Genomic DNA, 17,048 nt, shown 5'->3' with positions numbered 1-17,048 from the left:
ACAATAAAGTCGATGGCCTCTTGAGATGATTCAGTACAAAATATGCCAGAGTACTCTGATGGAAAAATACAGCTCACAAACACTCTCCTAAACACACTCTGGCACTACAGAAAGGCTTGTTTTTTGTAGCTTCTGTTATATGCTGCAACACTAAAAGGGATTTTGCTCATGTTTCAGTGTGATGATCTCTGTAATGGGCTCTTGTGACCGTTTTCAAAAGTGCAAAGAGGAGAATCATTCATTCCAACCTCTTTAAGCTCCTCAGTCCAGAGATGCATGGGCAACTTTACAAGTAAACAACATTTTGTTGATGCTAATTGTTACATATTAAATAGCAAACTGTTAATTCTGCTTTTCTGTTGGAGGAAACTAAGTAATATTCAATGTCCAGTATACTGGATTTAAGCACATGAATTATGAGACTATTTATTTTTTACCAGTGCTGCAAGATAAAAGCAAGTACAGCATATTTGCTGACTACTGCATGTAAAAATGTGAACTAATAGGTGTATGAAATAAAATATGAATAAGATAATAATGAATAAAACATGCTCATTCATTCATTTTATTTTATTATATTTATTTGTTTAGTTTGCATTTATAGTGACATTATATGCATTAGTAGTGAGTAAAATTAATGCACAACATGTACAGTATTTAATATATAAATATGTTAATTTGATCATAATTATGTCAAGATAGTATGATTATTTATGACACAATGTAAAAAAATTAAAAATCACTTAAAGTTTTATGATTCTTCTGTAATTCCGTGGTACTAATTATTATTGTATTATTTATTTTCCCGTAGCATCAATATTTGGTAAATATTTAGGTCAGGTCAATTTTAGAATTTCTAGAATGAATCATGAAACATTGGTTTAGTACAGATAACTTTTTTGTACTAATTTTGCATGTTTTTAAAATATATTTTGCTTCTGCAAGGATAGGAACATTCTAGAAGTTTCTGTAACATTCTGGAATATTCTAGTGCTTTGTGGAACATTCCAGAACATTGTGGGACTAGTCATAAAAGACAAAAATCATCCAACAAACACTTCTGAAGTTTTGGACGACTGTTTATTGATTTTTTTATATTCACCATGTCAAACTTCATAAAGAGACATTAAAAATAATAGTGAAACTAAACTTTTATAAAACATTTTTTTTTTCACTGTTTCATTGTAAATTGAATGATTTTTTTTTTTCATTCAACAGTTATATTTTGTAATGAGAAATTTTTGGCCTTTAAAGGTCAGCATGTAATTGGAGCAAGGTCGCTTCCAGCACAGCCCTTGATTGAGGACAGCACTCATTATCTCATCAGCTTTCTGACTATCACGCCCTCCATCGTGCCACTGCATTGTTCATCGGGGAATCACAGCCCCAGCAAGACATAATTATTCTGCATATTCCAGGTAATTAAAGAACCAGGGGTTGGCTGAATATTCAAGAATGCATTTGCAACTTTTGGGATATAATGCAGCCAAATCCCAGAGCTGGGATTTCTGCAAAGCCATATTCAATTGTGTGACAGGTTTCACTAATCCACTTGGAGTTCCATTAGTTCTATCACTCCTCTGCTCTGTCATTCTGTCTGTTTTTCATTTTTATTTATTTTTTTGTCACTTTAACTAATTTTCCTACTGACTTGGTATGCATGTTGTTCAGACAGGTCTATTCACAGCAGTGGTATTCAAGTAAGAAATACTACAGAAACTAAATAATCAAATGTAAAAATTATTATAAAAAAATTATAATTGAGAAATAAAAGGCCATCTTCTGCCCTGATTTTAGCCCTCTCATTTCAACTTTGTTTAAAGGGGCCTGTCACCTTTAAGACTTCAATTTAAACATCCACTACTATGATTGGTTTACATATTTGCATATGAAATAAGTATTAAATGTGGAACTCTTTTTCAATCAATCAATCAGTCAATCAACCAACCAACCAATCAGTCACCTCCTAGAAGAAGCTGAATTTTAAGGTTTGGGGATTGTGTCAGTTGAGTCAAGGAAAATCAGGAATTTGGGTCTATGGTAGAAAGAGCTAGGATCCATTTGAATTGTGGTCAGGCTTTAGTTTTTTGATCGTTAGATGAAGTCAAGCTGATATTTCCTTTGTAGGACCTGTCCTGGACCCATTCATGATGATTAAAATTCCAAGATGGCGGCGCGTTCACACGCTGCGTTGTATAGTTGTATTTTATACTTAATCTGTATATCTGTATTTATGTTCTACTGCTAGTGTTATCTGTATGCACCAAGGGTCTGAGAGTAACGCAATTTCAATTCTCTGTGTGTATGTGCTGTACATGTGGAAGAATTGACAATAAAGCAGACTTGACTTGACTTGACTTCATAATGACTGCATCTCCTACCCTTCAGTCGCAACACATGTTCAAAGAAGGAAAGATCAAAGATGTTGACCAGATCAATCTCTCTTCTTCTCTATCCATTCTTCTATTTATGACTTCAGACTCTTATTGCTTAGTGGCCTTCTTTCTATCTGTTTTTTTTTTCTTGTGGCCTATTTGCTTCTTTTCAAAGCATCCTTACTATCTTTACGAGAACTGAATCTCTTTTTTCTTCTCCACAGGGTTGTAACAGGTCACAGAGAACCCATTCCCGATGACAGCAAAGACAACATCACCATCTTTACCCGGATCTTGGACCGCTTGCTGGATGGTTACGACAACAGATTGCGTCCCGGACTAGGAGGTATGATAAATGCCTATACACATTTCCTTCCTCAGTGTCTCCAGTGTCCACATGCTGGCCTTACCGTTGGCTTGCAGATGGAGCGTGTTTTTCATCAGTCTGTCTTTCATATTTACACTTCTTAGCACAAGTCTCACACCTCTGAGATCCATGACAGATTGTGTTTTGGAACAGTGAAATGACTCGTCTTCTCTTGGCACTGTAATGTTTATCAATAGCAAAATCTGTCACAGAACAGCGCTCTCCTGAGATCGCTTACAAATCCCAAGCTTAAGGAGCCCCAGGAGCCTCATGAGTTGAAGATGGCTGATGAAAATAAAGAAAGGTCTTGACCGCTGCTGTGATGGCGCACCCACAGATTGCTCATTTAATCATAATGAAGAAGCTGATCGGATCCCCTGGTCATTCTGGATTCATTAAATGCTGAGCATCGATGCACTATAGTCTACATCCCAATGACATTTATAGAAATGTCCCACAGATGTCCATTAGACCATCTCCCTCTGCGTATATGTTTTCTCCTCCACAGAGTGAATCCCTAGTGACCTCTAAAAGTACAGATCCTAAATTGTGAGCCCAGCTGTGGGCAGTCAAAAATCAAGATGTATGCTTTTGATAAATGGGCTAAGTCACATTGGCACACTGAGAGCTGCGGGGCTGATACTGTGGAGCTGGACGGCTTCCATCGCCTCTACTGCCTGAGTCCTGCTGTCTCCACAATCCAGTCACCCCTCTCAAGCTCCATCAAATCTTTCCATTTCCACCCTGCTTTACATAGTTGCTGATGTGCATTACAGTACTCATCACTTCAAAGTTGCTAACTGGAACTTGATGACTTACTTCAGATGGTTAAAGGCCTAGAGTGTGCCACACACAGGACATTTTTTAAGTGCACATATTATAGGCATTTAAAAGTTCACAATTTTATTTTTGGGGTCTGCTTAGATGATTTAAAGTTCAAAAAACATGATTTTTATCATAATATACATTGCTATGGCACCTATTGTCACCCTCTGCCTGAAACACTATGTTTTAAGTCCTGTCTTTTTAAAGTATAAGGCTTAATAAAAAGCTCAGTCTGCTCTGATTGGTCATTAGTCCGAGTCTGTAGTAATTGGTCAACTGCTCAGAGTTTGTCAGAAATGTAATGCCAGTTACCATTAATTTTCAGCCCTCAAGGCATCGTGAGCAGCTGTAAAAAGTGGTGCTGGATTGGAACTCCATAGAATGTTTTTTTTCTCTCACAGTGAAAAAATCTGTATCTCATCGACATAACAAAATCATTTCCCCGAATGTTTTCTGAAGTTGGGCAAAAGCAGCCAGTAGGTGGGAATTGTGCAAATGTGTAACATGGTGACGTAGCCACAGAAATATTGGCAGGAGTACAAACAAAGCGTTTCAGGCAAGTTTTCTTATGGAAAGATTAAAGGGGTCATGGACTAAGAAATCAAAATTCCCTTGATCTTTTGATTTATAATAGGTCATTGTGCTAAAAAACTTTCTGTAAGTTTCAGAACTCAAAAGTTCCTCATTAGTATAAAAATCTGCCAAAACGAGCCTGCCTCTGCAGAAGAAGATGAACGCCTGCTTCTACATCACTGCCTGTTTAGCCCCGCGCACCGATTTGCACATGTAATAGACCTTTGTTTGCCTAACTTAGTATTTACCTATGCTGAAACCAAACAATATACTTTATTTATTTTATGAAGATCCAGGCCACGTCAGTAAGAACTTGGTCCTTTGTTGACTTAATTTTACCGTGGATTCGTTTACAAAAAAGGCACAATTCGACGCATTATTTTCAGACATATTGAAACTAAAAGACAATGCTGTGCCGGATATTTTGGATCCGACAGAAATGTCACAACACACAAGTGTGAGTAACTGTTTTTATTTTGTGGTCACTATTGCTTCATAAAAAATTTAAAAAACAGAGGCAGTTCATGACCCCTTTAATGGCATTTACAGTATAGTCTCAAGACTTTGCTGGACCCTAAGTTGGGAGGCATAATCTTTCTTCTAACTCACTCTAAAAATCTGCAAATCTGCTGTCAGCACTCTTAAAATCAGTAATTGTGTGATCTTTTTTAATGCTTGCTGAAACCAGGAGCAGTAGTGAGCCAAGTGGAATTATTTGACTCTAAATCCCCATTAACAACTTTAAAGTTCATTACATAAAGTATTATCCTTCCTTCTAGTCACTGGTGAACACAGTCATAGACAACATCAGGGTGGCAATATGTGCTCAATTTTTCATTCAGACAATCTCTGTTGCAGTGAATTCTCTAAATAAAACAACCAAATACGCCACCATAAAGGACAATATACATCTACTAACAAATAGATGCTTTTTGAATTTGCTCAGTAAGGTTAGTTGCTGCAATTGTAGCGGACATTCTGATATTTATTAAAATGAATAAAATGTCAACAATAAAAACACCTAGCTAGGTTGTTAAAAGTCATAGGTTGCCTACACTAAAACTCCATAGATATTGGCATCAGTTCATACTGCTGTTAACACTTTCTCTGACAAGCGGATGCGATGAGACCTGTTTTTCAGTTTGGTCAGGTGACATTAGACATATATCTCATTGTTGCCTTTACAGATTTATAGCTTTAAAATTAATTTAATATTTGTTTTACATTGCAGTTATTTCTGCTCTTACACATACTCTTTCTTTGTCTTTTTGTCCAATCAGAAAGTGTGACTGAGGTGAGGACAAACATCTATGTGACAAGCTTTGGGCCAGTATCAGACACAGATATGGTATGTGTGTTCTTACTATTGCTTAAAGATTTTATACAGATTAGGTTCACGTGAGGATTTTGTTTTTGTTTTTGTTTTTTTTCTTTCATTCTTTCTGTGTATATACTATATATATTAAAATTTTCATATTTGCTTATGTCAATATTTGTCTGTTCCTCAGATTTATTGCTTTTTTTACATAATGTATTATGCTTCAACCAGGTATGGTTACATGTGATTGGTGGCAGATTACCGCATGAGAAAACTGAGATGTTTTCATTGCTGTTGAATTTAGAAAGATTTGTTTGTCAAATGTGCCATAGGGGAACATTTAGGGGAAGACATAGTACCAGCCTTTATTTCCCTTTGTCCCAGTGAATGTGTGAAGCCGTGTTCCTTTATGGGCTCATTTAAGAGAGAAGATAATTGGTTGCGAGACTGCATGGAGAAATGCATGCGTCTTAATCATACACACAATTGGCTCTGGTATGCAAGATGAATCACCACAGCCATGCGGCAGCACTTTGTATTTTGTCTGAAGCATAATTTTCTAATAGCGACAAGAAAACATCACAATCTGTCAAATTATACAGAGCATGAAACGATACTCAAATTACACAGCAATAATCATCAAGGTTAATTTTAACATAACCAACCTATAAAGTTTATGCAAAAATACTGCATTTCCAAATATGTCTTATGAATTGCTCCACTTCAAAAAGTAGAACTGCTATTATGAAAGTCCAATTAGTAGGAAATTACACAATATCTGATACACAGAGGACTGTGGGAAAGTTTATCACAGAATCTAAGTTGTATATAAAAGTTTCTATGGTCCACAACTACAGCTCTTTTTTGATGTTTGTGAATACAAAAATATAAATGTCACATTGCCCTACAGTAGGCCTACATACAGTACGTTCTGTAAGTGTCACCAACCCAAAATGTGGCTTTGAAGTACACCGAAGACTCTACAAATCGCAAGCTTGCTATAATTGGCTGCTGTTGCGATAAGGAAAGACTCATTATCTTTGATCTATGCCTTGAAGTGAGAATATCACATTCTGCATGAGAGCCCTAGTATGTTCTCATGACTTATCTTCAACCTACTCTGCAATGGTATCAAGACCGAATTAGAAGACAGAGGCACAGCCAAAGCAGTCAGTTTCAGGATGGACAGTGAATTTGGTCGTTAAACCCAGACAGGAATTGTTTGGCCCCTGCATCGTCATGCTATGACAGGAGATGTGGCGTAACAAGCACCGCTGAAGAAATGCTTTCGGAAGGTGATGCACTGTGACCGTCTCGCCTGCTACCTGGAGGATAACGAAGTCCAGGACTTTTGTGCTCCAGCTAATGGGATCAAAAGTCTAGCATTGACACACACCAGCTCCTGTCACCTGATGGAATATGGGTTCCTTACCACTGTCACCTTTGGTTTGTGTAGTTGGTGTTTAAAGCTATCCAGGCTATGTTTCTGCAAAACTCAAAAAGTGTACTTATACATATAAATCCCTGCTGTTTCCAATTGGAATGAATACTAGAGACAGTCAAACTCCAACAACTTGTATGTCTTTTCACACAAATTATGATTTACAGGGCCAGAGTTTTGATTGGTCACGACGAGGCGTTCCCCATAGCGACCCCTAGAGGACGCAGTTCGAAGTTCCCATGAAAGGGAACCTCATTTTTGCACAATCCCAAATATTATGTCATGACTTCAAAACAATTGCTGAGAGATTTGAAAACTGATATTTTTGAGTATTATCATCACATATACAGCTTCATATGTGTATGGGTTTTCTAACGCTCGGTAGCTCACGCGATACCGTGTTGCACTTGTGAGGTGAAGCATTCCGATATGAATCCGGTTAAACTACTGTTAGACAAAACAACTCAAACCCACGTATAAGTTAATATAGCAAGGTTGCATCAGTGAATGCATTTTTTAATCACTTTTGCATTCATTAACATTATTGGGTAGGTTTAGGGTTGGGTTTGGTGTAGGGTTATGTTATTTTCTGACACGATAGAGCATTAACCTTTTAGCGACTCTCCCTGGACATTTGAATTCTAAACCACTGCAATACGTACTTGAAGCAACGTAGTAAAAATGTGCCACAGTCACACACTGAATGCATGTTTTAGCTCCACTCACTGGTATTTTCAATGAGCCTGGGTTAATTTAAAAACACTTAATATTCAGTCATTTTTATTGATTTGAGGTCATTGACACTATCGAGTGCGAATAAAACTTAAACTGAATTGAGCTGAATAATGGCACTGTTGTCTTCTGTAGAGCTGCTTTATAGCTGAAACTGAAGTTGTTTCATAACTGATGAACACTGACACTGCTATTGAATAAAACTTAAACTGAATTGAGCTGAATAATGACATTATTGGCTTGTTAGAACTGCTTTACAGCAGAATTTGAATTTGTCTCATGAAGTTTGCATTACTGCTTTGAAATAAAGATGACTTGACTTGACACCATCATCTTCTACTACGGAACTGCTGCCAACACTGGCCACCACATCGACTCCCTTGACAGAATAAGTGCCCTTAATGAACCTCTATCTCCCCATAATCTTGGGCATCCTCATAGGCATCTGCAGAAGTGTCGTCTTTTTGGAAGCAGAGACAGCTAGTTAGTCCTCTCGTCTTCAGAAAGGTCAGTATAGCACATATCGATGGGGAAAACCCAATAGTCTGTGAGGTTAGACGTTTGAAAATTTGGAGAAGTGTTTGTTAATGATATATCATAAATAGTTGTGTTATATTGAGGGTACAGTTTATGTGACGATTGGTAACATATACCATGTTTGGTGGAAATGTGAAATTCCTTCATGCGTACAGAGAATGAATAAACATTCATCTCAGACTGTGTTGTTATGCCATCACAAGAGTTATTTTCATTGTGCTGAAAATAACCATCCATAATAAGTGATCTGCTGTCTCTATGTGACGTCTCATCAACCCCCCATGATTCCAAGTCATTGGGTTTGCATATGGGAACATCAGTGCTGAGTCTAACAACATAAGTCTAAAATGAAAGATTCACAGAAACTGATAGAATATACAGGCTTTGCGACAAGATTCTGTGGGGAGAATGATCAGTCAGGTAAGCAGAAGATAACAGTGGTAAAATGCCTCAAGAAAAAAAAACTGAAACAATGTATAAAGTCAAAGCTTTTGGCTGCTCTAGGCTATGACTGCGGTCACGGTCACGGTCACTGGTCTTTGCGGTGGCCTGGCAATGTAACGTTATACCTTGAGGAAGACTAGTCTCAAGGAGAGACACAGTGCATTGAAAGCTGTTAGAGTTATGTTACTAATGACTTACTTCGCGCAATATCGACCATTCATTAACCATCTAATCCATATTGCACTCAAAACTGGCAAGAACTGTCCGAAAAGGCAAGCTCTGGTCTGATCGAACTGATTCTGTTCATTCTCTGGGAGTTAGAGCGTACAAGCTTTCATCAGTCAACCCGGAAAAAAGTTACAAAAGTTACAAAAGTGTCAGTTCCAAACAAGCAGGTCATTACTTTCACTGGAAGAGTGCCCTCTCAAAGAGTTTGCCAGATCATTATCCTCTTGGTAGAGTGTTCTAGCAGCTATTGGTGTTCTTGCCCCTGCATTATAGTGTCTAAGTTGTAGACACTAGTATATCCATGTGCTATATTAAAGGACACATGTCCAGTTGTTAGTCTTGTGATCTTTCATCACAGGCCTCAGGAGTAAGCTGAGAGGAATGAGCCCATGCTGTCTGCACCTGAGGTCAAAGTACAGGTGGTTCCTATAGTCTACTATTCAGCTTGCCATCTTTTTATATTCCCACACTAACTCAACCTAAAAAGTGGGCCTGTATTTTTGGTCTTTCCACATTGTACAATGTCAGGTATAGTTATTTTAGTTGTAACTTTCTCATTACTTGAAGACCTCCGCGGAAACACTTCCCTGTGATATTTAAAAAATGCACTGCATCAGCGTCATCAGCATATTCTAATGCACAATATGTAGTTCTTTTGACATTGGCTTTATTACCAATATCACATTTGGGCTTTTTTGTATTTTTACCCTGAGCCTGCATTTTTGGAATCGTCTCAGCCTTTTTAGAGTTCATCTTTTGTCCTTCATGAAGGGATTGTCAGTGACTTACTTCGTTGTGAGCCTTAAAGGAATTCTTCTTAATTCTTTGCAAGATTAAGCTGGATAGACTCCATATATCAGATCAAAAGCGCTGTAGAATAATCTCTGAAGCTATGCATGAGATACTAGTACAGGTATAGGCTAGAACAAGCTAGCATCAAACTATTTGCTTACAACCTTCTAGCAAAGTCATGATTATATTTACACTCTATTCAGGCTTTGTCATGTTCCTTATTTTAATTTTAAGTAGTTCAAGTTGTGGTCCCCAGTTTGCATACTGAGAGCTGTTTCAACAGCTTGTGCAAATGTCAGATTTGCTTCAGATAATATTATCTATTGTCAGGCTTTGTAACAAATCTCTCTTATGATCCTGTTCATGCTGATCCAGATTTGTCGCAGACTCATTGTTCACATCACTTTGTAGGGATTTGGCACCAGAGTGGGTCGCAGAATTTGCACTCGTTTTGACTTCTCCTGCTTGGAAAAAGTAATGTGTTACTTAAAAAAGTAATCTGATTATGCAACTTGTGTTACTTGTAATGCGTTACCCCTAACACTGCTGTGTTTAATACATTAATATCTCAGAAAGCAGGACATTTTTTGCCAAGAAGCACATTTGAGAGAAGACTGCAGAAGATTTATATATTTTTTTTATATTTATTGTTATTATTATTTTCTCAGTATTGATTTGGTAATGCAGTACCAGTAGTTTTGACATCCTTAGTCGATGATAGGAGTTCTCATCTGATGTACCTCTTTTTACTCATATTGTCAAAAGTGCTATTGATCTCATCGTCTGAAACTAATAAGGAAAAAGTAATGTTGAGGCCATCTCGAAGTTGTGTTCTTGGAATCAAAGAACTTGATGTATTTAATGCATTCATTATATTCTGACAAGTCTCAATGTAAGTTGTCAGTTTATTACCTACCCTGCTCCCATTCCCATTTCACAAGCATTACTGTGGTGTAATGACCAAATGAAAGGACTCTTTTTTTTCCCTAATCATCCTCATCAAAAGGGACAAAAATAGCACAGTGTCAAAATTCTTCTAAATATACTATGCCATTGAACAGATGCATGGTCTTAAAAGTTCCCGGGGCAAAAACACCATCTATGCTTCCTACAGGCCTAACATTAGTCCCATTATATCACCGCAGCCTTGACCGAGTGCCTGAGCTGTCAGTCATGACATTACACTATTATGGAAGAAATGAGTGAAAGACATTAAGTGAAACAAGGTCAAGAACTATCTCATGAGACCGGTAAAGAGCAGAGCACTTATGTGACGGCCTAGTCTGCAGATTACGACAGACATTTCTTTCATTTAGTAACAGAAGCGTTTTCCTCTTTAACGAGGCCATCCGTACAGTCATTATCTCTAGGTTATTTCTGCAGTTTTAAGTATAGCAGATGTCGTCGTCTTTTTCACTCTAACCATTTTTCCTTCCACCTCCATCCTAGATCTTCTTCTCCATCATCCTTCATCCAGCCTTCAATTTCTTTTTTTCTCCTACCAAGCCTTTTAGCTTCTATTTTTGTTTCTGCCTAATGCTTCTTTTTCCACCTGTCTTGTGAAAGATTGCACTGCTCTGTAACATTTGTTTGCTCGTCCGCACTGTCATTGCCCATTCCTCCCCTTCTCTATCTTGGGCTTCATCTGACAAGTGGTCTGTTTTGAAATTTAGGCCAGGCTAATCCACCCCAGGTGATGTGTCGAGCCTTGTGCAAACTGAGGATGACATGGTTGTCCTATAGCATGAAAAGTCCTCGTCTCATTTCAAGTTGAACTCAAGAAACTGCTGGTATCTGCCACATATTACCTAACTAAGCTCTTAAATATTTTTTTCAGGTAAAAAATAGGCTTTTATTCATAGATTTAAACACATTTAAAGGGATAGTTCACCCAAAATATTCAAATTCTGTCATTAATTATTCACCCTCATTTCGTTCCAAACCCGTAAGACCTTTGTTCATCTTTGAAACACAAATTAAGATATTTTTGATGAAATCCGAGAGCTCTCTGACCCTCCATAGACAGCAAGGGTACTACCACGGTGAAGGCACAGAAACGTAGTAAGGACATCATTAAAATAGTCCATGTGACATCAGTGGTTCAACTGTAATTTTATGAAGCCACGAGAATACATTTTGTGCACAACGAAAACAAAAAGAAAGAATTTATTCAACAATTCTTCTCCTCGGCGTCACCCTCAGGTGCCATTTTGGAGAGTATCACGACGTATGCGTTGTTTACGTGCAGGAAAAGCACACACATGCGTTGTGATACCCTCCAAAATGGTGCTAGGGTGATGCCGAAGCATTCACTGCGTAATGAAGCCTATTAGATTGCAGTTTGAATGCCCCTAAAATTCAAGTTATGAAAGCAAAAAAAAAAAAAAAAACTTTTTTTTTTTCTTTTTATGGGTAAATTCACACAAGCAAGAGTGCAGTTTTCTTAAATATTATTGTGTGAGCGTGATTGCAAATGAGATGTTTATTTTATACAACAGTTCAACAAACAAGAAGTCAATACTGAGTTACATTTTTGACACAATATTGTTTTTGTTTTTTCTTTTTTCGTTAACATAGTAGTTTTTTTTTTACGTAAAAAAAACGTAGTTTTTTCGTATTAACATATTTCGTTAAAATAGTTCCAAGCAAAGCCAGATAAGAACATTTGCGTGTCTCAGAACAACACTGTGTGGTGTTTTGTTCCTGAGTGAATCTGATTTTGAACGAATCAGTCATTTAATGATCCATTCATAAAGACAGCCACTTGCTTCGTTTCTAAATGAATCAGCAATTTTGAATGAATTGTTTGAATTAATGATTCAATTAATCACTCATTAAAGCAGGGACTTACTGCCACCTACTGGCAGTTTTAGTGTTATATTTATTTATCCATGACAGGCCTAAACCAGACAAGGACCAGCACAAAAACACACTCAGCAAAATATTGTTTAATTAACATTATTGGAAAAAAAAACAAATATTGAGATTTTTTTGTCAATATCGCACACCACTACTCTCTTTACCATTTATGTTTTGCAATGACTGAACACTGTAACCAATCACAAACTTGACTGTGTCCATGAATGCAGTGCAGAATCAGGATGGGCCTATCAGTAATGGAAACCAGTTCTAATAAAACCACTTTTCTTTTTGGCTGATGTCACTGACAGTATGCTGGCTACTGGTTAAAGTTAAGGAGAGTGAAGTCATCCTCCAGCGACTGCAAACTCACATTCATGTTGCCATTCTGATATGGAACGCCCACTTTTCCCATTCAGTTTCCAAAAGATTACATCAAGGCCATTCTATGTTGCTGAAGAAAATATTCAGAAATACATCAACAAGGCTGCTATTGTGGTTTCATATTGAGCATCTCTCAATGTGACATTTCTTAGTCTGTGCTCGTTCTTGTTGCTACCCAGTGTCATTGTAAATACGTGCCTCTACCTATGTTTCTGCAAAACTCAAAAAATGTACCTTTACATATGATAGAGCAGTGGTCCTGGAGGCACCCCAACACTGCACGTTTTGCATATCTCCTTAATCAAACACACCTGATTCAGGTCATCAGCTCATTAGTAGAGACTCCAAGACCTGAAACTGGAGTGTCAGAGAAAGGAGACATGCAACCTGTGCAGTGTTGGGGTGCCTCAAGGACCAGGGTTGGGAACCACTGTGATAGAGCATTAACCTTTTAGCAACACTCCCCAGACATTTGAATTTGGAACCGCCACAATACTTATCTGAAGCAACATAATAAAAACACAGCAATACGTGCCTGTACCAATGTAATAAAAATAAGGCCACTGTCACGTATTGAATGCACATTTATTTTTAGCCATTTCACTTTGAAACTGCCATGAAATGTGCAATAAGGTACATACTGTAATATACATGTTGCAGAAACATCGCAACAAGCACGTATTTTCAATGAGACTGGGTTGTACTTATGTCTTTTAAGGTGCTGTACCTCGAAATATAAGTAAATTTTTGGTTAATCAAGTATGCAGTGGCACTTCTCTGTTGGTTGATAACCTGAAACTACCGAAGGTTTGACAAAGGAGTTTTAGTTCAAGGAGTGTGCAATGTGTGGCACCCCATTCCAAGTGATAAATCAGCCTAATTAAAAATTATGTAATTTTATACTGACCCTCATGTTTGCTGCAGCACTTTTCATCAGATCAGCAGCATAGTGACCCCATCTGTCAGACTCTAAAAGAAGCATAAAAAACTTGTAAAAGTCATTATTTAGCAAAAATATTTAAACATTAACACAATGCTAAGTCTTTTATTAATGTGTTGTGCTGCCGAGGTTGCTGTGTGTGGGCTGCCCGTATCAGTCACAGTGTGTCCTTGCTCAAGGGGAAGCAATAACCAAATTAGGACTCAGAGAAAGATCGGGTAGAAGTTAAGTGAGATGTACAGTCATTGTTTAAAAGATTTCAAAAACTGTGCTTTTTATATACTGTAAATGTCCCAATCAAATGCTGAGTATATCATTTCAGTGTATAAAAGTAACTAATTTAGCTCCTAGTATTTTTTTTTTTTCAATATATTGACATGTCAATGTTAAGGCTGCTGTGTTAAAAGCTTCTTGGGCAGTGTCTACAAGAGGACAATTTGCATCCTTAATGGGTGGCACCCATGAGCGCTGTTATTGTGTTTCCATAGATACAAGTCGTTATGCCGGTTTGCACAAATCCATGCTGTCTAATTGCAAGGCAATGTAAGAATCTCAGTTTCCCAAGTCCCAGTCTAGATGTTCTCTCTCAGATTAGTTTATTGCCATTACCCAATGTCGGATCTCTATAATGAGCTTTCATATGGATGGGTGTGATAACGTTTTTGTTTGATTGCAATCAGGACTTTGAATTATGAGTGCTTCATGATTTAATAACACGCTCTGACTTTGCGATGTCGTAGGCTTATGAGTATAACTTTGTCATTTTCCCTTGGTCCAGGGAAACACAATCACACAAAACTATTTTGACCTTGAAATATGTGCAACGTAACCACCAAAGCACTGGACTCAAGACTGAATCAGACATGTCACATAATCAATAATAATTATAAGTGGGGAGAATTTGACAGTTCACTAAGAAAGTTTGTTAGATGCTGAGGTAGTAGGACGTTCTGAAATCACAAAATGAATATAACTGTTCATGCACCAGTTTGTTTGGATCTGTTTGTGTTAACTTTAATACTTACTTGACTTTACTTTTAAACATAACTATTATAATAATAATAATAATCATATGACAGGCATTCTGTCTCCTAAAAAACACCAATGCCTGCCTTTTTGGATTCACAGTAATGTTTGTGGTTGGTTAGTGTTCTTATACAAGATGTGTTAGTGTGTGATAGTGTTCTTATATGAGTTCACATACTTGTTTTGTTTTTTTCCGAAAAAAAAAACAATGCCACAGCCAATATTTGAACTGTGCGTTCTGTGTTGAAATGTCTGTTTTTGTTTTGGAATTTATGTTTATGTTTTGTGATTGCACCAACTGCCAATTTACTCAATAGTATTTTGACACCCTGGAATGCCAGTTAGTGGAAAACACAATGTATTGGTGCCATGGAAACCAGCAAACAAACTGGGTCGCCATCCATCTAAGAAGCTCTATGACCAGAGGAATATTAAAACTCAGATAAATTAACACATTAACTTACAGTGTAAGTCTCGTTGCCTAACATTCGCTGGGTTTCCATCCAAAGTAACAAATTTAAATTATGCGCAAAATTGAAATATCGCATAAAACATCTGCAAATAAGCACTGTTTCCATCCAGTGAGTCAAAAGGAACAAAATCGTCACTTCCTGATAAACTGGCACTACATATCACTAAGAAAAAGTAGGAGTAGCCACTTTCTGTAATAATTTTAATGTATAATAAACTACTTGCGCCTCAGAGTGAGCAGACAAAGCACAATAAATGCGCAGGCATTGCTTTCGGATGTGGATGCCTGCTGTTTGGGATCATCACTGGTTTCTGATGCGATACTTCAAAATGTGCATAAAAACAGGGTAATGGAAACATTTTTTAATAATTGCCTTTGCGCTTGTTCCTTGTTGCACTTGGAAACCCACGTGAGCAGGAGAGGGGGAACAATGCTCTCCAATATTTTGAATTTATACTGCAGTACTAATTTCAGCCACTAGCTGTCAATATTACAAAAGCTGCTTTTCCACCGAAATTACCTGGAACAATTTGTCCCAGGAACGTTTTTCCCCCAGACCCGTTGCTGTCTGCGTTTCCATCGTGGTCTAAAGTACCGAGAAAATTAGGCAAATAGTCTGGTGACGTAGGTCTGCGCGCGTTTCTCATTACCAAGTACGCAAATTTCGGACTTGTATCCTCGGTAGTTCAGACTTCGCAAGTTCGACTCAGGAGTGTGAAGTTCCGCAGACGGGACGACGCAAGTCTGGTAATTCTGCACACAGCAGCGTACTTAATAACGTCAGTCAGCTCGCCTTGGCTACTTCAATTTTCCTCACTGTATTTACAATAAGACAAAATATGACATCAAACACCACTGCCTCTTTTCGTTTTTATTTAAACATATTAATAGCCACAGAAATGTAGTTCAGGTAACGTACATTACAATGAAACGAAATATTATATCAAACAGCATTGCCTCTTTTCATTTTCATTTTAACATATTAATAGATTAACAGAATAAAGACCAAAGATTACCTCTTAGATTTACTCAAAATGAATTATGTCTTATGTTTAACCACTACAGAGACATCAGAGCCAGCGGCAAATATCAGAAGGACTAGCTGAGTTGAGGCTGCTCTCGTCGGGAAACATAAGCACTGAGCGCCCGGTGATCACGTTGAGCTCACGTCTCCGAAATCGGCAAAGCACATTTTCAGATAGGCGCTGTCTTTATAAATAAACCGCAGATTTGAGTTTTAAACAACTACATTCTCGCCTGAAATACTTTTAAAACTACATTTCATGACACAATAACAGTAATATTTAAAAAAATTATGCGAATAAATGGTGGTTGAAATATGCTGCGTGAACTCAACCAATCAGCATGTTCAGCGCCCAAGTCCCACCCCCGTAAGTTCCGGACCTTTGAAAAAGTACTACCTCGCGAGCAGGGACTTTCTGAGGGGCAGATTTTTACCCGGTACTTTATTTAGATCCTGGTTCCTGTGGTGGAAACACACAGAGTACCGGCCCAAAGTCCCTGGTTCCTGGGGAAAGTTCCTGCGGTGGAAACGGGGCTAAATAGCATCTTTAATGACAACATTTTTTCAGATCCTAGACAATCTAAACAGCATTTTTTTTTCCATTGGACAACAGTAATGCCCTGTGCCACTATGAATTCCTGCTTCTCCTCCTGCTTTTGAGCTAGTGCTTTCTCATGGTTTTGCCCTGGAACACAGTGTTGCCAAATGTGT

The 17,048-nt window shown here is 37.8% G+C and overlaps 1 protein-coding gene across 1 annotated transcript in view; it reads left to right on the top strand.

The window, feature by feature from the left end:
* The window catches only part of LOC107661712 (gamma-aminobutyric acid receptor subunit alpha-3-like), a 151,893-nt gene that overhangs the window by 47,173 nt on the left and 87,672 nt on the right, over window positions 1-17,048 (top strand). Inside the window, exons 3-4 of the mRNA XM_016451454.1 lie at window positions 2,600-2,721; window positions 5,421-5,488. Of these exons, the coding sequence (XP_016306940.1) occupies window positions 2,600-2,721; window positions 5,421-5,488 (190 nt within the window). The remainder of the gene's footprint in view (window positions 1-2,599; window positions 2,722-5,420; window positions 5,489-17,048) is intronic.

This window comes from Sinocyclocheilus anshuiensis, unplaced genomic scaffold, assembly GCF_001515605.1.
Source record: "Sinocyclocheilus anshuiensis isolate Anshui unplaced genomic scaffold, SAMN03320099.WGS_v1.1 scaffold207, whole genome shotgun sequence".
Lineage (NCBI taxonomy): Eukaryota > Metazoa > Chordata > Actinopteri > Cypriniformes > Cyprinidae > Sinocyclocheilus > Sinocyclocheilus anshuiensis.
This window is presented reverse-complemented; position numbering and strand designations above follow the sequence as displayed.